This window comes from Plectrocnemia conspersa, unplaced genomic scaffold (assembly GCF_051122295.1).
Source record: "Plectrocnemia conspersa isolate PC_06_02 unplaced genomic scaffold, ASM5112229v1 ptg000003l, whole genome shotgun sequence".
NCBI lineage: Eukaryota > Metazoa > Arthropoda > Insecta > Trichoptera > Polycentropodidae > Plectrocnemia > Plectrocnemia conspersa.
This window is the reverse complement of record NW_028277167.1, coordinates 26,560,347-26,583,947: the sequence shown is the minus strand read 5'-3', so window position 1 is coordinate 26,583,947 and position 23,601 is coordinate 26,560,347. Positions and strand designations below refer to the sequence as shown.

The 23,601-nt window shown below is 30.3% G+C and overlaps 1 protein-coding gene across 1 annotated transcript in view; it reads left to right on the top strand.

The window, feature by feature from the left end:
• The window catches only part of Pdf (Pigment-dispersing factor), a 36,363-nt gene that overhangs the window by 11,820 nt on the left and 942 nt on the right, over positions 1 to 23,601 (top strand). The window contains exons 2-3 of the mRNA XM_088183055.1: positions 22,526 to 22,724; positions 22,801 to 22,906. Coding sequence (XP_088039181.1) covers positions 22,720 to 22,724; positions 22,801 to 22,906 — 111 coding nt within the window. The 5' untranslated portion in view covers positions 22,526 to 22,719. The remainder of the gene's footprint in view (positions 1 to 22,525; positions 22,725 to 22,800; positions 22,907 to 23,601) is intronic.

Below are 23,601 nucleotides of genomic sequence, written 5' to 3'. Positions count from 1 at the left end.
AATTTATTATCAAGATAGATTTTATTAATGTATTCAATAAATTATTATTTATATTTCGAATGTTTTTAAAAGGTTTAAAACCACTTTATAGTTCGTTCAACTTGATGCATAAAAATGCATGACATATTTAAAATATTCGAATATTGCGCGAAATTGAACTGTTTTTTTGACATTTCTCAGAGTTGTCCGCTAAAAAAACACTAAAAAGTAAAATTAATTACAACATATTAATTTATTAATTTATCAGTTTTGGACTTGCAGTGACATTGAATCTACTTAACTGGCCTTTTATACCTGTAAGTGAAATTTTGGTACGTTATAATCTATTTTTTTTAGCACGCAGAGAAAGTATAAGTAAATATATATACAATGCATATATTTAATTTCAAAACAATATCATTATTTAAACCAGCGGTTCTCAACCTGTGGACCAGTTATGGGTATGCGAAAATAATATTGGCTATCATAAATAGCTTAAATCATTTTCTTTTATATGTATATATTATTTTTAATTTAAATTTATTTTTTGAGTCCTACATAAAAAGTATTGTATTTCGATTCGAATATATATTTATTTATAGCATTAGTTTGATGCATAAATTTTAACTCACTTTGTCTTACAAATTTTACATATTTGCAACAAAACAATAACCAAAACTATTTTTGCACCTTGCTACTCTGAAATTTATTGACATCGACCATAAGCACTTGTATTTCTAAGAATCTCACGACAACAATATCGTATCGTATTATTTTCGTAGATAAACACTCGTATTTATCATACCGACCGAATAACTTATACCCACGATCGAATTCCTCGCAAATGTATTCACCTCTATGCCATCTAAATTCAGATGTCAAATGTGTCAGACTATAAAAAATCGAGATCTTGCAAGCATTCTTCACGTGTGTGGTAATAAAAATACACCAAGATTAATTTTTATTAGCCATTAAAACGAGGAAAGCTTTCCTAAAATCACCTCAAAAGGGACCACCGCAAAGTTTTCCATAACTCTGCGTGACTCAGTTCATGAAATATTCACGATGGGATGAAACTTTCTGGTCATGAGTTGGCGTTAAATCCAGATTAGGTTCACACAATGCCTTTTTGATTAGGCATTTTACAAGTAGCAGTTGATGGTTGCTGTGGTGTTAAACCAATGAGCGCCACATGAATTGAAATTAAATTTTATTAAGTACTTTATGTGTGACCTTTGCTGCATCGAATGGGAGGTACACTAATTTGTCTGACTGGCTTCACTTTTCATTTAGACAGGTCGAAGATAGGGTGTGCAGAGTACTTGATTTTGTAATTGAATACGACAGTATAAATTATTATAATGATATGGTTATTTTTTACCACATAAAATTTAAAGTAACTGTCGTTTTTATTACATCATATGAAATAAAATATAAAAATGAATTAATATTTTTTAACATACTTCAATTTTAAATTTTGTACTATAATTAACATAAGCTACTGAATTTCATAAACAAATATACAGTAGAAGGGTTTTACAGCTCAGTCATAATTTAAAGCCACTGTCACATTAGAAAAAAAAAATATTAAAACAAAGTTTATTGCCAACCTCCGTAGAGTCAAGTTACTACAATGTTAAGAAGATAAATTATAAATTAATAAACATAAAATATTGATAATATATTCTTAACATAGCATCGTCTAATCTTGCCTTTTTTTAAATTGCTACTCTTCTGACACAACTAATAAAATGGCATGGCTTTAATGCTCCAATTGAATAACAGATAAAATTATTGTACATTATTCACAGAATCATTAGATTTAAAAACAGAATAAAATTATATATTCTGTTATGTGTCATCTTTTATTTCCATTTATTTGTATTTATGCAGGGCCCATTAGCTTGCTACAAAGCATAAAAAGAATATAACTTCATGGGAATTTCAACCACTTGCACAATATATTTGCAGGTCTTTATTTCGAACAAACGAAAAGAGAAGCCAATAGCCTATCGATTTGAAATAGATCTTGAAACTAAGAAATTGTGTTAATACTTGTTAATATTAACAGTACACCTAATAGCACATCCATCCTGAAACGTCAATCATTTGTAATCACCCATAAGTGCAAGAAAAATCTACCCTTTGTGTAAAAAATATGCGCAATACACAATGCGTTTATTGATATTTTTACACTACATTGCTGTTTAATGTTTGATAACCCTAGGGGTGTGACTTTGTAGCCAGTGAGATGCTTAAGTGTAATCTAGTTAGAGTTTTATTACATTATATTTACATACGTTGCGACAGACGAAGACGGTGGAGAAGCTGGTGAAAGGATGATGTCAGTAAACGATTCTTAGAGTTCTGATTGGTGTGACAGCGGCAGTATATTCTCCGACCGGTGGTAGAGAAGCTGGCGGCGGGATGTGTGCGTCCATGATCATATGTTGTCCGCGAGTTGCAGGCTGTAAATCTAGTTAACCAATTAAAATTATGCAGCGATGATCCAGCCAATCGCTGCAGTCGCTTCTAGAGCGGCAAAATATGTATACGCTTTAGAAAGCGACATTAGATTGATGGGCATTGTCCAAGGTCATATTGCATTGTAGCGAGAATCTTGTGGATCTTGTGATTTATTATATCCGTGATCGTTTCGCAACAAATAAATATTCTTTCAATGACGGAGAATATTTACAGTAAGACCAAAACTCATGTTATTTATGGGATTTTTTCTGGGCGTAACGAGGGCTATTTTTTGATAAAAAAACACTTTTAAACGAAGGCTTCTGTGTGTGGTCGCCACAATATAATTAAAAATAAAGTTTTCCCAGACAATTTGAATTTATTCCATATGTTTATCCATAAATATTTTGCATTATCTCTATGGAATTTGTGTGTTGTTAAACCATACTGCAGAATATTTCTTGTCATGGTGAATTTCTGACGTTTGAATAAATAAACGTTTCATGCATAAATGCTCCAACCGGGTTTTTGTGATAATCCACTATAGCAATGTCATCAGCATAGATATTTTTCGGTTTTGATTGCCAATTGATGCGACTTATTCGGCCAGTTTCCGTAGCGCTACTGATCTCGCTTATCTGCATGTGTCTCCCGGGTGTATCTTTATAAGCAAAACCATTGTAGTCGCTTCGCAATAACGAATACATATCAATAAAATCGCAACAAACTGTTCCAAATATGAAAATTTCTCTCGTGCTTTTATACAATTGTCGCTTTGAACTTGACAATTATATTGGATCCTTACAGCAGCAATAGAAGTTTTATTTGTTGTCGGCACTCCAGACTGTACTGTACACAGAGCAGTTTTTTTACCAATATGTAGTGTATTTAATTAAATAAGACTAAAGCTCATAATAATACCGCGAAGTACTTATAGAAAGATATATTATATGTATGTATATTATATAATAAACTTATAAGCTTTAATTAAACAACGACGCTTGATGAACAAACCCTTGAGATAAATCGTCATATTGGTATACTCATGAGTCAGATCAACATAAAAAATATTATAAACACTATAAACATCAATCACTGTAACCAAAACTGCTATATACACTTAACATTATGTCACCATTAAATAATATATTGCACTCGTCGAAACTTTAAGCATTGATTCGCTCAGCAAATGAGTTTATTTATTTAATTGATCCCATCTGTTCAAACTTCTGTGAAAGAACGTATAAAGGTTCACACTTGGTCACTGTTATAATAATTTTAAAAAGGCAGTATTTTCCTCTTTTCGTTTCCTTCACCAGATGCTGGAATTTCCTTAAAACATTAGTAAGGAACTGTTTTATTTTCTTGCCTTCTTTCCATTTTCTAGTTATGTGTATATCGCAAAAAATGTTTATGCTGATGCTCTGTAAGTAACACATTTGAAATCTGCTCTCAGATCTTGGCCAATCTATCATCACTCTCATGTTCCCACCGCAGACTTCCTCGTTGCATCCCCGGCTGCAGCACGTGGCAGCTTATCAGCAACTCTGCAGCCAACTACATTCGCCATCAGACGCGCCCACTCAAGTTCAAGGTGGATCGTTGCCATTTACCGATCTTGTACAAGTCCGGTCCACTACCGGACAACCACAACAACACCATACTTTATCGATCTCATCATTAACCCACATGCAAACTCTAATAGATCATTCACTAGCGCCCTTAACTCCAAACTCCATATATACCGATATAGCGAGACGGACTTACTGAAAGTAAGTTGTCTCGGCCCATAAAACCGCTAACTAATAAAATTTATGAAAAATCACTTTGACATATCAATAAGATCAAGGTTAATACCATGTCCAAAAACGACCACAAAGTGACTTAATAATAAAATAGGACATAACGATGCTCGTGCGATATAAAGAAACAATACGACAACCTAGATTTTTAGCATTTTCAATGTTAATTTATTAACACCTTGACATTTAATTATAACATATCAACATAACAATATAAAAAGCCTTACATATACGTATGTGGCTGTAAAGTTTAAATTGTATGTAGTTGAAGAAGCAATAGAAATAGAATAAAAGCGTCTATTATCTTGACGCCTTTGAATAATCTTTAAATTATTGTTCATATGCCATTTACTTTATCGTGTTATTGTGATTAATTTTGCCCTGCGTCATTAAATTTACAAGTTCTGAAATTTTTAATCGAGTCGAGTTTCAAGCGCACTGAAGCTTTTAATGATCATGCAAATTTTTGCGCAACAAAAAAATAGTGCTCGGATTATTGCGCAAACGAAAATTATGTAGATAATTGTTGGAATGTGAAATATATTTTACTTTTAAACCCAACTGATATTATTCTCTATTTTTAAGTAAAAATTAGGAAATACAAGTGTATTATAATAACATAAATTACCAATATAATTATAAAATATTTTTAAAGCATGATATTTCTAAATTAATATCATATCATACTTATATGTGTATATTGATCATCTAAAATCGGAATTTTTGCTCTTTGAAAAAATAAATATGTTCTCGAGTAAGATTTCTAGGTATAATTTTTTTTAAATATTTCTTTAGTTACTGATTGAATATATGTAGATTATTAGAACACGTTAACAATCTGTGAAACGTAACTCAAAACACTAGTGAAAAAATCTACCATGTAAATGCCAACATCCAGCTTGATATTAGTTTAAAAGTAATTAATGAAGATTAAATACTATTTCTATTTATATATATCGATTATATAATATTCCATTCGACAAAAATAAAATATGTTTAGTGACTAAAGAGCACATATCAGGTTGTTCCATAAGTCTTTACAGTTTTTTTCTTACATTTGCAAAAATGTATTACTTTGTATAAATTAACTATAATTTCACTATTCTCTCGGTATTTGTTAGCAGTAATCAATGATACTATTTAGTAATGAGAATTTTTTGTCGATATTGTTAACCCTAAATCAACAATGGCAGTAAAGATAAAATAATATCAGTTAAGCTATATTATGCTTTATGCGTTTCAATTCAATAATACTGCGACAATAGCAGTTACGTTCCTTTAAAAATTAAAGAAGGGTAATTTACACCAAGTCAACGCTTGCCCTCATGTAACGAAGAAGACGATAGAAAAAAATATTGGATTTTCTTGGAGCTCCTTTCAGCTATTTACATCCCTGCAACAGTTTTTAGATGGAAAAAAATATTTTACAAAGATGGATATAAAAAATGACATTCTCCAAAAAATACATTATTTTTCGAATCAGATATAAAAAAATTAAATACCACGTAAAGAGTAATTGTAGAAAAAGGTGCAATAATATATAATTTAGCAAAAGTATGACATGTTTTAATTTTTAACACATTTAACCCGCACCTTTAAAAACGCAAAGACTTCGCTGCCGCATTTTTATTGATTATCATATTTTTCACCGCTTTTAACTTTGTTTAAGAACAGAAGTTCTTAAAGAATTTTATGTAAAGATTGATTGATTATTGCATAAAAGCAACGAAATTTATTGCAACGGAAAAAAATATATATACTAGCGATATGACGCTAAAATTTTTTTTACGGCGCAATTTACGCATTATAAAAATATATTTTTTTGATAGTCTGGCAAGTCTTTATTTGAGTCTAGAAAAAAATCATCGTCTATTAAAAATCAAAGGCAAAAATTATATTATGATCATAAAAATTATATATGAAGTTTTAAAGCAATATTTAAAATTAATTTAAATATCCGTTAGAATGTGTTGATGAATTATTATCAACAATCAATGTGATTTTATATAATCACAGTAATAAAATGTTGCAATGATTCTGAAATTGCTATCAAACAAGTTTACTTAGCAAATAAAACTGAACATAAAACATTTCACTGCGTGAGAAGTGTGCTAGTGATATATGAACACATTATACATTTTCTAGAGATAAATCTGAACGAAGAACTTAACTTGTAAACAAGTAAATCAGTCCCATAAAAACTTTACAAAATAATAAAAAAAATAATACACCTATCAGATTATAAATTTGACTTTAAAAATCGACATTATAACGGTGAAGACCTGTCTTTTGTGACCTCGCGCAATGGCCTTTGATTTTTTCTGTCAAGGATAATGTCAAGATGTCATTGGTATTTTTTTCATTGAACATCCAGAATCAAGTTCAAGCAAAAAAGAACGCCCATTGTGAGGGTTAGCTTTGTTAATAAATCGTCTAAAGCGAAACCTTTTCAGTATTACTTATTTTACAAAACCAAATCTATAAATACGATCTGAGCTCCCGAACAATACAGAGTCATTATAAATGTATATTTATAAACATGAGTTACGAGAAGACTGTAATTGGTTCATCCCAAAAATCGGTCCGCCCATTAACTAATGACCTGGGCGATATCGAAAACGACTCGTAGGGGTCAGCAAAGTGAGTTATTCGTTCAACATTTTAATACCTGGCTGTCAAATTAGATACCAGCAGGTGCCGGTGCCAATAACCTTTTGCGTGCCATTAGGGGCGATAAGACGAATGGACCAAACATATTATTAGAAAATATCTCGGACGCGATTATATACTTATAAATGCCTCGAAGGACTTATTTTTAAGAAGGCACTGTCGACTTAGCTTGAAAAATTAACAGGTTTATGCTCGCGCTGAGCTTTTATAAAGTATTTTATAAACTTTTTATAAAAATGTATACTCTAAATTATTATTTAGAATATGGAAAAACATAAATGAATATTGATTATACTCACATTAAGAAAAATACTTGGCTAGCCTATCGTTGCTATCGTAGTACTTATTTTATTAAAAATAAACAAAATAATAATAAAATATTATTTTTAAATTTGAAAGTCTTAAGATATGTTTCATGTGCACTTTTCGGTGAAAACACATTATGTAAAAATAAGTAGAACATTTTTACTGCACTTTTAATTTTTTTAAATGCAAAAAGGTTTTTTTTAATTATAAAGTTAATTTATTTGTACCATACATTTTTTTAACATTTGACTTAATATATACATTAATGATTGTTTTATTTATTAAAAAAATGTTCTGTGTAATGAATTTATAGAACTATTTAGTTATGCATTCATCAAAATTAATCTAAATATTTCCGATATGTGGTCATGTTGATTGTGCGCCAATTTCTAAGAGACTGAGAGAGTATGCGATTTTTGTCGCGTCGCTGGGCACTCTATTTAACTGCTTTTGTGGCTGACTCTAATTCGCCTTTGATGCTGTCACAAAAATGAATTTTAATTATTAATTTTATTTCGCTATTTTATTGATACTTGGTTCTTGTTAAATGAAGACATATATTTATTGTCAAATAAATTCATTTGAATTTTGCGACACTGCTATAGCTCGTGCACTAAGACGATATTATCTAAATTATTTATTAAAACACATGCGATATTTTATCAACAAATTTTAGCAACTGAATAAACTATTTTGTATGGGGAATTTAGTAACTTGATTTTTAGAGAGTACGCGATTTTCGTCGCGTCGCTTGGCACTCTATCTAGCGACTTTTAGTGCTAGCTCCTATTCGCCTCTGATGCTGTCACAAAAAATAATTTTAATTCGCAGTTTTATTGATACTTGGTTCTAATTAAATAAAGCATTATATTTTTAAAAGTAGAGGTTCTCTCTATACATAAATGACGTCTGTCATAAATCTTCCAAGAGGCTCGGCTTTATTTTGAAGAACGCAACTTTGACGATCCGTCAGTTATTTGCATCCTTTATGACACTTCCGTTCTCAGCGTTTTTAAATCAGGATCTATAATTTGAAACCTCCGAATAACAAAATACTCCTTAATCGAAAATGTTCTTAAGATACTTTTATTTGGCTATTATCGGTTCTTGTTACCCAATTCCTTTCTTTTAAGAGCTTTGTGATAGGAATCGTTGAGTTCTCGGGTGCTGTCTTTAATCAAACTATCCTCGAGGAATTCTAGTTGTGTTCCGGAACTTCTTCGAGAATCACGATCGCGTCCTCTTTTGATGACGATGCGTCCGAACGCCCGGAAGATTGCCCGTGTAGAAAGAAAATTGTCACGTTAGTACTACTCAAGTGCCGACCAGTTTTGGCCATAACAAATTTAAATCGGCCCCCATATTTTTGTGTGCATTGTAATAAAATATTGAATTGTTTATTTATTTTTTGATCATCGCGACACATTGGGGTAACCTGTTTTGTCACGATGGTCTTAATTTAATCTAAATAAATAAATAAATATTTTATAAAAATTCCTAAATTTTATTTTTGCTCACTATAAATAGATCTATAAAATTGTTCGAACGTGTTTAACATACGCCTAGATCAGTTTCAGATTATTGGATTGCAAAAAACAGCAAGACGATGATCGTCCGAGATGAAACCATGCTCACATAATTTAACGCTAGAATCATGTTTGAAGATCAAAAGTCTTTGACCTCAAATATGCCACTCCAAACAATCATTTTTTATGCAAATGTCCTTTTTTCTCTGTCATCGAGCAACCTGTGCCGTAACAGGTCATTTGCACGTTTTTTTCCACGATTAAATGTCGCACGAAGTAGCACTTTTTGCCAAAAGTATCGATTTAAAAAAAGTCGTTCTTTTTTAGGTCTGTCTAGTAAATCATTATATGCGTTTCAAAATTGTGATTTGAATATTAATTCGGTCAGGCAAATAGCAATGACAACGAGGCCGACAAAGAAGCATAAACCGAATACGAAAATACACTTTACATGAATAATTGAAAAAAATAGCATTAAAATGTTAATTTCATTTATTTAACGAGCGCTTGTTTAACGAGAACTAGTTTATTTAGTACTACGGCAATGGTCGATATAACAACTCTTTATGTTAAGCGCTAGACGCACTAAATTAAAAAATATCACCCGTTTACTATCTCGGATTTTTTCGACTAAATATTTATTTTTTTAAATAAACGGTTGAAAATAATTACTAATATCTCAGCCTGAACTATAGAATATCTTCGTATGCTTTAACTCTTTTAATCAACCTTATCTCTTCCGCATTTGACACTGCCGCCCGATACTGAAACCTGAATTATATGCACAGTATATTATTATAAATAAACACATCTTCCAGCGACTCGACTGTCTGAATAAATCACACTACTCGACGTTTTAAAAATATGATAGCTATCATTACCGATATTACTATGCACTTCTAATATAAAAAGGCTGATCAAAGTATTGCCAAACCGAATTTCGATAACGAGCGTTCAGACTGTGATGTGGATTTTTGATTTCTGAGGAGGGATAATTGTTTTTTGCGCTCTCCTATTTATTGCTTTTGACTTGTACTGGAAATTCACTATATGGCAACACTGAACAGCAAAGAAAACACGACTAATTGTCAGGTAAATGTTATGAATAGATATGCTTAATGCCTAATAAAAATATTTCGCATAAAATATAATTTCAGTAAAATAGTGGCTAATTTTATTATTTATTTGTAGCATAGAAAGGGTTAACTCGTACTTATTATTATTTATTCAAGAAATTATTAGAAATTAAAAAATATATAAAATGGCATTTTTGTCATGAGGTCCGGAATCATTGTTTTCCCAGGGCTCGCGTCGTTTTCGGCGGCCCTGATTGTGTAACATACCATATGTCCTTTTGTGCGTATTTCTAGTTAAATTATAAATTCAACTCCTTGACACCGTAAAATTTGGTGCGAGTACGTATAGAAAACGACACGATTTGTGTAATATCTTAATTATGTGATATATGTTAGAGTGAATGTGTGTTAGCAGTGAAGTTATATATTCACTTGAGTTTCGATAAAATTATATCTGAATACATTTTCACTAGTAGAAATATATTTCCTCGAAGAAACATCTTTGTGCATTAAGAAATAAATTATAATAATAAAGTATTTTTTTATATTCTGTTTATGTTCATGTTATATTTTGTATGTATATTTTTGAAGTTGTAAAAACGAATGCTTTGAAAGAGTACTTATATGAAAGCGAACAGAGCGTATTTTACTAACTTATACCAGGAATATATTTGTTTTATGAACTTCTAGTCAAAATTTGACTTTCCTACCACTTCGCTTCTGACTTGGAACAGACGAGAGCTAATCTGAAATCGAACTAAGCGCGAAGAAAGTCGAGTACCGACCGAGATGACCCTTGAGAAAATCGAGTAAGCAACAGCCTTCTATTTCTGACCAAGTCCAGCTCAGAAGCATAGCATTCTTATAGTTTTGCATCACGTAGTCTTCAGACTTGAAGACTACGTGATGCAAAACTATGAGAATAAACACTTATACATACTAGTTGTATGTGAATATAAAAACTTTGTACTTACTCATAAAAAATAAACATGCGAACCGTCGCTATTTATTTAATTATATTGTTGCAGTGTGCATATTATAATTATCCTCTATTCGGCAAAAATGACGTATAAGGATCACCCGAACGTTAACCCATTTCCCATTTGCGGTTTTGGTCATCGTCATTCAAAACAAAAAGCGGCATCATATTAGTCATGTTTGGGTGAGAGAAAAAAAGCATTGAAAGCATTTCCCATTGTCATCGAGTTATTCATAATAGACAAGATCTGATTCAGAAGAGCCTCGGGGTTGATGTCGCCGAAGAAGTTCGTCAGCTCCCGTCGACGGTTCAAGGTCGAAAGCGTCCAAAACTGGTATTATTTACTTTTGGCCGTAGCACGATCGTTTTTGAAAATGGTCTTCCAACGAAGAGCCACTCAAGAGGCAGCAAAAGCAAAGACTTCAATAAAAAATAAATATATATTCATGAAATTGGATCACGTATCTAACAACTAAGACGCTGATCAGGTCTTTACAAAAAAACAATAAAAATCAAATGTATTCATACAAGTTTTAAGATTAATTGCAGACAACGGGCAAAAAATGGTTTACAACTCCTGAAAGCGTTTAAAAGGTTTCAAATAAAAGTAAACATCGTCGAATGTGTCGTTGGATGAATTTGCAAATCTCGTTAAGAGGTCAGCTGATGTTTTTTTAAGGGTCCGTCTTCCAAAAAGATTAAATTCAACTTTGAAGAATGTTTAATAAACACGATATCGTGCAGAAAAACAATAAAACTTTTATTTATGTCGATAATGTCGCCATGGGTTATTTTGGAAAATAATCACATAAAATGGGCGCAAACAAGACATTGCTATTGTTGTGCGCGACTTATGTCTCATTCTCGCAATAATTTACAATCTTTTGTGGATTTGATTTTATTTATATGAATTTGATACGGTTACCATTGTAAAGTATTTTATATTATAGTATTATTTGTGTGAATTTGATGCAGCTTTTGAACAATGTATTTTTGCACGCTATATTATTTGATATTTATAACTTAATAAATTTATCTTGGTGATATGATGCGGTGAATTTATATGTTTAATAGTAAAAATATAATTTATGAAACTTCCTTTTGAGATTTAAGTATGTTTATATGGGAATTTACGTGTTATATAAAAAATTCTATAGTATTTTAGGAAAACCTTATAATAAAAAGCAATCAGTTGCACAACAATAAAAGTATATCTACATTTACAAAGAATTGATCGTTACATATTATGATGGTTATGACGACCGTTTGAAACCAGATCGCTCCCATATATCAATTATTTATAAACCAGAAATACCAGATGTACGAAAAAGAACCACCGAAATGCTGCTGGACCGACAACTATTTTAATTGCTCGACTAGAACGTGTCCTTCAAGGGGGGCAAGGTCGAGGCATCTGACAACCATTTTTTGTTTGCGATAATGACAGGGCAGCATCCGAAATGACATTTGATATGTCGAAAATAAAGAAGTAGCGGAAACATTCAATGGAACGTCTGTTTTCCCATATATACATGATTATGATTATATAGAGATAAAGCTGCGTCATAGAAAAACAAACATGAATTCAAATAAAAGAAGATAATAAATGGTCTGCCCGCAAAAGCTCTTCAATCATATTTATCATTATCAGCGTCCATTTTATTTCAGCTGTCAAACTCATGTAATAAACTGTCATTTTTAATTTGTAGTCTTAACACCAATTTTTACGACCAATTAATTTTAGATGCAAAAATTTAATGTTTTTTATTAAAACTATACTAAATAATATAAATATAGCTAAAAATAACAATAAACAGAGAATATTCAAATGTGCCGTTAAGATGATTTGATCATTAAGTTTTTCAAAAATTTTCATGGAATATTAATGGTATTATTTGTTTATATTATCAGGAATCGAGGCACTTTATTGATTATTACCCCATAAATATATTGTATGTGTATGTATATATATCATGATATTACCCCCTAAACCAGTAGCGGGACTTTAAATATCTCCACGAAACGAAAAACCGCTCAAGAATCATAAACTACATATTTAATACTGAACCAGTAAACCATTATTTTTGCACAATTATTTTATGTACCAAAACATATTAATCTAAATTAATATTATACAAATTAAAATATATACATATAAAGCAAATGTCAGTGTCGGGTGGCTGTGTCAAATGCGGTAAAGTCCAAATTAGGGCTCTCAATCGAATATTCGAATAATTGATCGAATATTTGTAAAATAATAATTTATACTATCCCGAATGAAAGTTTTATAATTTTTATACTTAAGCAACACTTGTAGTTGTTTTTCTCTCAATATACCGGAGTGACTAGTGCCGTAAACAAGGAAAACGTTAGGAATTGAAATGGTCGTTTTGCCGAGATTCAAAATGACTTCATAGAATAATCCATTAGCAAAAGGGTGCTATTCAATAGTGAATTATTTAAGAGATTTAGCATTTATTCGTTCATAAATACTTTGTTCCATAAAACTAATTGTTTATGCAATACAACAATAAGAAGGGAGCATTAAATAAATGCATAGATTGGGCAATATTTTATTTGTAGGGTGCACTAAAATATATAAACTGCGCATTGGCGTTTCGTAAGTGTAGAAAACGACCGAAGTTAAGCAGCATTGGATGTGGTTGTAACTTGGATAAGTTACTGCTAATAAAATTTCTGGAATATTTTTGTAATAATGCTCAATATAAAACGAAATGATTGTTAAACTAATATAATATGTTTTTTCTCCTAACAAAATCAAATGGTAATATAATTTAATTCAATACCCAGATTAATGACATTTTAACCCAAGGAACTGGAAAAATATAATATTTTATATGTCTAAATTTAATGTTTACTTTGCTTTACATGGACTACAAATATAGTTAACTAAAATAAACCATAATTAACTTAAATTGAACAAAAAAACATGTCCATCTTGTCATATAAAAAAAATATTTATTTAATGTATATAAAACGAAAATTTTATTATTACATTATTCTAATAAACTGCATATTTCTTACTTATAAATTACCATTTTACTATATTTTAAGAAAACTTTGAGGATATTACTAACTTTAAAAATAAAATCAAAATACAGTGCGATAACAGAAAAATAGTAACGGTTGGCTTTACTTTAATTCTCGGTTGATACAAAGTTTCATAATTTTACACAAAAAATTGCTTAATTTGAGTCGACTCAAATACATAAAAAAACAATGTTTATGACGCTGTAGTGACATCAGACATTTTAAAAGGGGAACTGAGCATTTCGATGCGCCCTGGCTATAACACGCCCAAAACCGACCATGCACGCTAATTGCATCGTAAAATATTGAGCGTCGATAAACAAAAATAAACATGGAACATTATTACAGGGCCAGATCCACCCTTTTGTATAAAAAAAATTAGCACGTGACAGCCCCAGAGATTACGATATAAGATGGTCATGGACCCCAAGGGGGGTCACCGCCCTATCGAATTATGGGAATTTTCTGCAATGATTCGGGACTCTCGCGACATTTTATTAGATGTTCGCTTTTATTTTATATGACAATTTATTTTGCAATTTTAGATCGCGCTGTAAATGAAAAAACAGTGGCGTAAAAGGGAATTATATTATTTTTTAAATACGGTTGATACGGTATAGATTTATATTTTTCAGTTCATTCATAATTAAGTTTTCTATAAAAATGTCCTATGATATATTATATAAGCCCGGTACAAATTTAAGATGTGCTTTGAAGGACTATTTAAGAAACAATGAGATAATTAACCCTTGTTTGTAATTGGAATTCCCATTGAATAATTTGTCCAACTTAGAAGAAAGGTTACCGACAACTGATAAAGGACGAGTTGCATTCGCGTGTGCAATATTTTGCATATCCTCTAAAGGTCGCCAATGCATATATGGTGGCTACAATTGGAAAGAATGAGAATGCATTGTTTTATGCTTTGGTTTATTGCGACGTTGCTAAAATACACAAATAGAAATAAAATCTGCGAGGCAAAAAGTGACAAAAAAAGGATGAATTCATCCATTGGCAATTTACATAATCAAATCTTGAATCTATATTTAGATTATACTGGTTGCGTGCGCGTGTGCGGCAAATGTTCAGGGTTTCATAACATCCCTTTTTTGGTCATTTTTATTTTAAATTACATAAACAAAAAGTTTTTTTCATCCCTATTCAAAGGCCTTACTAGGTTATATACATTTTTTTAAATAATACATCGCAATTAAACAAAACATATTTTAAAAAATAAAGTATATTTTAACGCGCAACTCGAAATTACATTATACAAAAAAACTAAAATGATGACCTTAATATTGGGGGGTCGAAACGTCGGCAAGAGAAATAAAAGAGAGAAAATTCGCGATACGCTAGCCCTCCTAACTTCTAAAGCTAAATACCGTGCTGAATTTCCGTAAAAAACAAAACGCTACAATACAATTTATAGCGAGTAACTAAATTCAATGAAAACATTATTTAATAAATCTTACATTCTAAACAAATTTAAAATAAAGATAAAAAAAATGGATACTTATATATACAATGTCTTTTTCCGAACATCACAAAAGATTAGTAATATAAGTCGGCCACTTATACCTGAAAGACCAGGGCTCTAATTTCATACGGACCCTAGCATTTTTAAGCTTTCAATCTGCCTGGAAGATTGGAATTAGTAATTCTTATATAAATTCTACTTTCGATCGATCATCACCATGGATTGCAATAATGCAGGTATTTTAAATACCGGTATTACCGAGAGAAAAATATATTTTTTATATTTATTGTGGTTTTTGTGGTTTTTTAAATCAAGTTTGATTTAAAAAACCACCCGTCAACACATTTTAATTATATCGTCTAGTACAAACTATCTTTAGTTGGTAACAGAAAAAAGTAACATTGCATTATTTTCCAATGAAAAGGTTTTTCTTAAAAAACATACATACATTTCGTGCACTCTTTTAATCAAAAACGTTTTATATTTAAATATAGTTATTGAGACTTAATTATTGCTAATATTTAACACCGATGCTTAGTGAAGCATATTTCTTAGACTATTTTGGTAAAAATATGTCTGAATGGAGATAAAAATACAGTAATATTAGAAAGAATTTCGTGTATGCAATACCTGCTTTTGTTTGCCAGCCATCCCTATCATAAAAAGGGCGCGTTCATTTCTCTATTACATAATATAATTACTGGTAACTGCTAGGTGCCGTTAGATTTGCCTGAAACAAAGCAAATGTATTCCTTTTATGTTGACACGTCGCAAATATATAAGAAATTTAAAAAATGTTCGCCGAAATATCGGCCAGTGGGATTTTTTCGCATAGGGCCAATATTTCGATTCTCTTGACCTAAATGGGACTATATGAATATTATTCTTATTTGCTATTCTACGATAAAACCACTTAATATAATCCTCTACAATTAACATAATTTTATTCTACGCTTTTGCTTTCACGCATTATGGTCATCGTCGTTTTCGTAGTACTAAGCCTTGGAGATATTATTTTCATGTGATAATACATAGCGATTTGAAAAATATCGATATTTTATTTTGTAATACCGGTAAAATCGAAGAGCAATTTTTGCCGCAATACCAGTATTACCGGTATTGGTTCTACCGGTATTGCAATCCCTAATCGTCGCAGATTATGTTTTCATAAATTTTCTTAATTTTACGTATGAACTTTGTGAAATTAGGAAATTAAATAAAATGTGACATGGTCGAGTAATATTGCTACGAAATATTTACAATGAAAAAATATTGTTTTTTTACTGAAATTTTGATTATCGCATTTTAGTGTATGGATAGTGTAATAATCTTTATATGCTAAACGACTTTCGTTTATGTGAACTTCAATATGTTTTAAGCAATGAAACATTGAATACGCTTATTAATTTAAAATATTTAAAAAATATTGGAACTTTCGACGGCACTGTATTTAATAAAATTAAAATATATTGTACCAAATTAACCGCTAACCGGTGAATTTATTACCGCACAGTTCATGGTGGCAAAACGGCCGATCGTCGGCCAAATATTGCTCGGTTTGATACTTATGTATATTTTCTTAAATAATAATAAATCGTTATTTTTTTAGTCGCCCTATTTTGCCGAAGACAGAGAAGTTGGTTTCGAATAACAAAACGCTGCCATTGACATTAAATCGATCACGTTAGATTATTCAACTTTTTTATTTCGTTCTTGGGTTGCGCAACGAAATATTTTGTCTTGCGTTCGCTTCAGATTCGGCATAATTATATAAAAATCCCCGTTTTTTATATATTTACGTCAGATAAAATGTGCCATAATGGACATAACAATAAAAATAGGTCATAGCGTATGCGTGACATTAAAGTTGTTATGGCTCAAAAATGCATCTGTCAAAATATTTTAATAAATTTAAGTAGAAATCTTATTCTATACGGTACTTGTTAATTTGCACAATGTCGCCCTCAAAAACCACTATTATAACGTTATTATATTCGTTTAGGTTAGGTTTGGATTTGACCAGCTGTGGGACGTTTCGCAACTGTCAAATTTAAGTGTGGCGCCGTGCTAACTAACCATTACCCTTTATACATTTATAATAATAGTTTTTTTATTTAATAACACATTGTTTACGGGCTTTTTGTGCTTGAAACGCAAAAGTAATTATAATTTACTATAAACTCATAGTTTGAAATACCATTTAGTAAAATTTTAATTTTAAATTTCGCCATTTACTTCACTATCAAAAGAACTATTAAATAATTTCTGACTCAAAGCTACGTAAAACTGACACTTACAATTAAATAATATTTTAGTTTGAGGAGAAAATAAATAGATCTTAGCAATTTAACTTGTTAACCTTAAGACAAACCTATTAGATATCGCGATATATTTTATTTAAATAGTATAAAGCTCACGATAATCGACCATGAACTTACTATTTTATACAATTATTTATGGAAATAAATATAAATATTTATATAATTGCTACAATTCTATATCATATATTATTTTCTAGCCTGCTGTATAAAAGTAATGCACTCATAATCCACAGTTAAATATCATACATCTACCCTAATTAAACTTTCGTGTTTCTTATACTTTATTATATATGTACATATATACAGCTCTCATTTTTATTTGCAATTCTGCAACTTTTGTATAAATTACTTAAACGTTATTAGCCAAAATAAATTGTATACTCTAAAATAATTCTATTATGCTCTATTTGTGTATCTTTCAAATGAAAAAATGATAATCTAGCCTAGATATATCACAAAAGATTCAGAAGCAAATTTCATTCATTACTAAAAACTATTTACATACAAATTTAAAAAATGTCTCGTTTTGCTGCTAGTTGCTACATCTAGAATATTAATAATATAATAAGAAAATCAAATTCCTTACTCATAAAGTTAAGTAGAAGTAAGTGGTTCAAGAATAATAAGTAAGCGAATTAAATATATAAAAGGAATATTGTACTTTAGCTACACAAATCACGCACAAATAAATGTGTATTATAATAATTATTAAAAAATACACTAACGTTGGTTCAAATTTAAACCTCAAGGCCCTCCCTGATAAATATATTTTATATATATCATAGTCATGACCTTAAATTTATATGGTAGCCATCTTTCAGAAATATATTAAATAATATTTTTTAATTTAAAGTTTCACAATTTAATTAGTGAGTTGCTTTTTTTACAAACTGCGATTCGTAAGCAATCGCATTTTTATCTATCAAACGAAACGGGTATCCATTAAATGGCAATTAACACCGTGTCTCAATTATTGCCAACGTTAAAATTTAATCGCTATCATTTATCGCTACTGTTAAATTAAACATTTCAAGTCCAAAAAAAATTGTTGACAAAATATTGCTTCTCTTGGCGGATTTATATCATAAAATGCAAATCGCATGAAGTAAAACAAAATTTAACGCACTTAAAAATCGTTAAACTTTACCTCCCCCTTTAATTCGTTCGGTATTACCCCGTTATTGCGAAGAGCGTGTGTATGAGATATTTAACTTCTCGTAAATGCATTTACTGACTCGTAACTCGATAACACGTTCCAATACACATTAAACTTGCGTCATAAAAACCCTTTAGTAGGATGTGCTTAATATTTGCAAAACGCTAGTAGGACAAGATTCGTGCGTATTTACTTAGTAATATTGCCTAATTTGGGAACATAATTATGTTTGATCATGCGATTTTATGGTTATACGTGATGTTGGATTCTATTTAATGTAAATGAGCCTATAAACATTCACTACGCTGTAAGAGGATATACATATGTTATGTACTCAAAACTAAGAGCTTTGATTGTATCTTAATCCCGACAATATCGTATGTCTTTTTAACCGCGCGTTTCAATAAGTACAATTATATTGTTCAGTGATGAAAAATTATTTGGATATTATAAAAAAAATCTATAAATTTATGGTGCTTAATCTTACTTAACGGATATTTCATATGTACATAATGAAAATAAAAATAATCGTATTTTTATTTTTTATTAAATCTTCCGTTGTAACCTGACAGGCCTAAGCCCAATGCGTTACAACGGGATAAATCTGTACCAACTGAGTAAGTCAATCAGATATAATGAATACCTACAAGTAAATATTAAACACCAGGCCGAAAGTCTGGGAATCGGTGACATATATATTAAAAATTATAAATTATTATGTGTAATATAATTTATAACCAATAGATGTCACTGCAACTGGGGTCAGTTTTTTTATAGTAGCGCATTTTTTATAAATAAAAATTCGAGTGCCGCTGCCGGGACTCGAACCCGCAACCTCCGAGTTACTAATCTGAGACATTACTGACTACGCTATTCCTATTACGCTATTGATCTATAAATTCAGCTGTACAAAATTCATGATACCAGTGGTCAATATATGAGAGTTTTACTGCTTCAAAGTTAAGAACAACCTATCTTTTGTAACTAATGCAATAAAAATATGAATAATTGAAATATTCATAAGCAGATCAAATATAAAATGTTTTCTCTTCCTATATTAATATACTGCTTGTACTTTTATCTTTCACTATTAAATATACTTTATCTTAATTTAGCATATATTTGACAAATTATAAATAGATAAGAAGGGGATATCGATGAACGCCTACAGATAAATGATTACGGTCGAATGCACTGCAATTGATGTAAACCTGCAAACGATGTAAATCAGGGCTCGAATTGTGCATTAAACAAATATTGACGCCTGCAATAGGCATACATTATAAAAATAATTAGATAATGCTGTGAATTGCATAAAAATAATCTTTTTGAATAAAGAAATAATTTCCTGAATCTCAATGAATTTATTTAGACGCTAAACATCGTTTAAAATGGGGCACTATACATTCGAGTCAATTTCCATAAAATAATTTAACTCACATCGTTTCTTATTTGATAGATACTATGCATTTAAGTGTTTAAATTTTGTCTTTTCACGTGAAACAGTTTTGCCTGAGAAGTGAGGGCAAAATTTATAGTTTGCCTAATTAATATTTTTTATTGGTTGTTAATAATAAAAATATATTTATTCACATCTTTTCTCACTATTGAGGATCATGGTATTATTATGAACGAACTTCCTTTTCCTTGTTCCTTCGACATACATGACAATTCACGTCTGTAAAACTGTATAAACCCCATATGGCAATCGCTGACATATAATTATCTTTACTTGTCGAGAAACACCGAAAATTCATAACCAACATCACATTACTAATAAGTATATATACTTTGACTCAGGGCCATATAGGAATATAGAAAAGAAAAAATATGCAATTATCCTTATTTTGTTCCATTTTTTTTAAATATTCGCCTGCTTTGCCATTACAGATTACAAATTATAAGACAATTACAGACACATAAAACAATCTCTATATCTAATAGTATAGATCTACTACTTATATGGTTGTTCGCAAATCGTAACATAAAATACTATTGAAAGATCAATATCTATTTATTTCCTAAACTATATTTATATTTATTTCCTAAACGTAATTTTTTTCTTACTTACTACATGTCAAAATTCAAATTTTAAATATCTTAGAAAAATAAAATGCAGTCAAATCACAGAATAGAGAATACATAGAACAGCCGTTGCGTATAAATACGTATGCAATAATTGAAGCCGTTTACAGCGCCAATTTGCCTTGAGCGTCGAAAGCCTAAACTATTACCCGTCAGTACCGTACTCGTATCCATCATACATATACATTTTTTAAGAGAAAATATTTAAATAACTGTTTTGCCAATATTATAATTATTATAAAATAAAAATAAACAAATGTAACTTACATAATATGTAATATTAAATTCCGAAAACGAAATATATGTATATATTATTGTAGATTTATTCACACGCGTTCGTTTCCGATGGACCATCGTATTTTGTTTCACAACAACAATTGGGTTTATTTAATTTAAATAAAAGAATAAAATACAATTTCAAATAAAAAAATTTCGCTATATGAATATTCGTTCTAATTAGTATAATTATAATATTTCTACTCTAAAAATATGTTGTGTATTTTCAACAGTGCAAGAATTTTTTTCCCCGCCCCCCGTTGATGTATCTACAGCCAATTGTCCCCTTTTTATTTTAAAAGACTTGTTAATTTACATTGACCTACTCATCTTTTAAGTAAATCTTTAATTATTTATAACAGCTAAAATCCGATAAAACCAGCAGTCGCAATAAAATAAAAAATACTCTGTAATTGCCGAAATTCCGGGAATTACTCATATTTTCGAGTTAATATTATGCAGCTGTGGACTTTTTCAATGCCTCTTCTATTTTAAATCGATAGAAGTAATGATTAGTATTAAGTCTGAATAAAGTAATTTATTATGGTAATTGCCGTTGTTGTTGCTGCAACCCAGTGCTAACAATAAAGGCCACATGAACAGCAACTAAATGAGTCTTTTCGGCAGCAGGAATATTTAAAACGAAACTTCGTATTAATTTATAACTTTTTTAATTAAAATAAATAGTCCTAATATTTAGATTAGAAACGTAAAAATTTTATGTATAAACGTGTCTTTATTATTCAAACTGTATTTTTCGATTCTTCATAACTCTACGAATATGTTGTCGTTTACTATTCGATATTCATCACAGTAAATTGACCTCTCACAAGTTACGAGTCAATTGCTCAGTGTCATTATTTCTGACTGCGCATATTTTCAAGCTCGCATACTTTATTTCTAGATGGACAACGTGCAAATAATACATTCTTAGAACAACCATAGTTAATATATTTTATTTCATAGCTGTATTGTGATGATTAATGAGTTGTTTAGTGACCCCCAATAACACGGTAAATTGGGGACATGATATCTGGGTGCCTGTTACTTTATGTGTGAGCGAGCCAAAGGAAGGTTATCTCACCACACGCACCTGATTCGTACAAATGTATTGCGAAAAATTGTATGAGTATTTTCTAGTTCTTCAGTAGCATGCTCCCAATTTACCGTGTTATTGGGGGGTTTACTGTATATGATTTTATTATACATATATTTAAGTTCACTTCTCAGATTCAAAATGACTTTTTTATTGTATTCATAATGTAAGGCATTCCGCAGTAGTAATACATTTTTATAACAACAATATTACAAAATATGCAAAATACCATACAATTAATAAAGTATTTTTATAGTGCGATAAATTCGCACACTGTTCAGCCAGAAACGATCTGCCATAAAATCGACGCTTTCTATTCTTCTCGAGACCGATTTTATTGCCAATACGCCGCTGAAAATTGGAGGTTTCAGCATAAAAGGGAGACTTTCTGGCTCTCATCTTCAGTCGAGTGCGATCTTCATCCACGAACGTTCAGCACCACTTTCTTCAATGAGGTGTGTTTTCGTTTGTGTGTGAAACAAGCGATTGCGTGTTTGGAAAATATATAATTTGTTTTTCTTTATATTTCAGGATGTGGATGATTTTGAGCGGACTCGTAGTCGTTCTTCTCGCTTTGAGTCACTCAACAATGGCAGCCCCTACGTTGGATTGGCAAGACAGGCTCATCGATAAAGAAGTATTTAATTTTTCAATATATTATAGCAGTGCTTCCCAATCTTTTGACCTAAAAACATATATTATTTGAATCACTTATGTTAATCCTTGATTGATTATTGTGAAGAAAATACCTTATAAGATAATAGTAAATGTAGCAAGAAATTTTATGATTTTATCTCTTGAAAACTGAAAATACAATACCTAATATTTAAAAAAAAAATAGATGTCAAAGAATCTGTATACATTTGATATATAATAGTATCAAAAAAATATTAATATAATAAACACCCAAATCCATATGAAACGCATAGTATTAAAATAAACTAAATTTATTTATTAATTATTTTAATGTTGTAGTGTAATACTGATTCTATATTATACAACATTATACTTACGCGATAGATTAGTATTGGTGTACTTTAAAATTATTAATATATAAATATTTTCAGCAGTTCAAAAATATTTAATATTGAATTAAAATACCATTTTCCATACATATAAATATTTTCAAGTTAATTTACATTAGTTGTATATAAAATTCCAACAAACTTATATCAATGTGAGAAATGTAAATTATCATTTTTTGTTATTTTTGTAAAATTGGATTGTAAAGAGAATCGATAAAGTACACATTAGAAGTATTTATACTAAGTAACTATGTAGCTAGCTGACTTTGAATTCCAATATCCTTATTTAACGATAACTTCATGATAC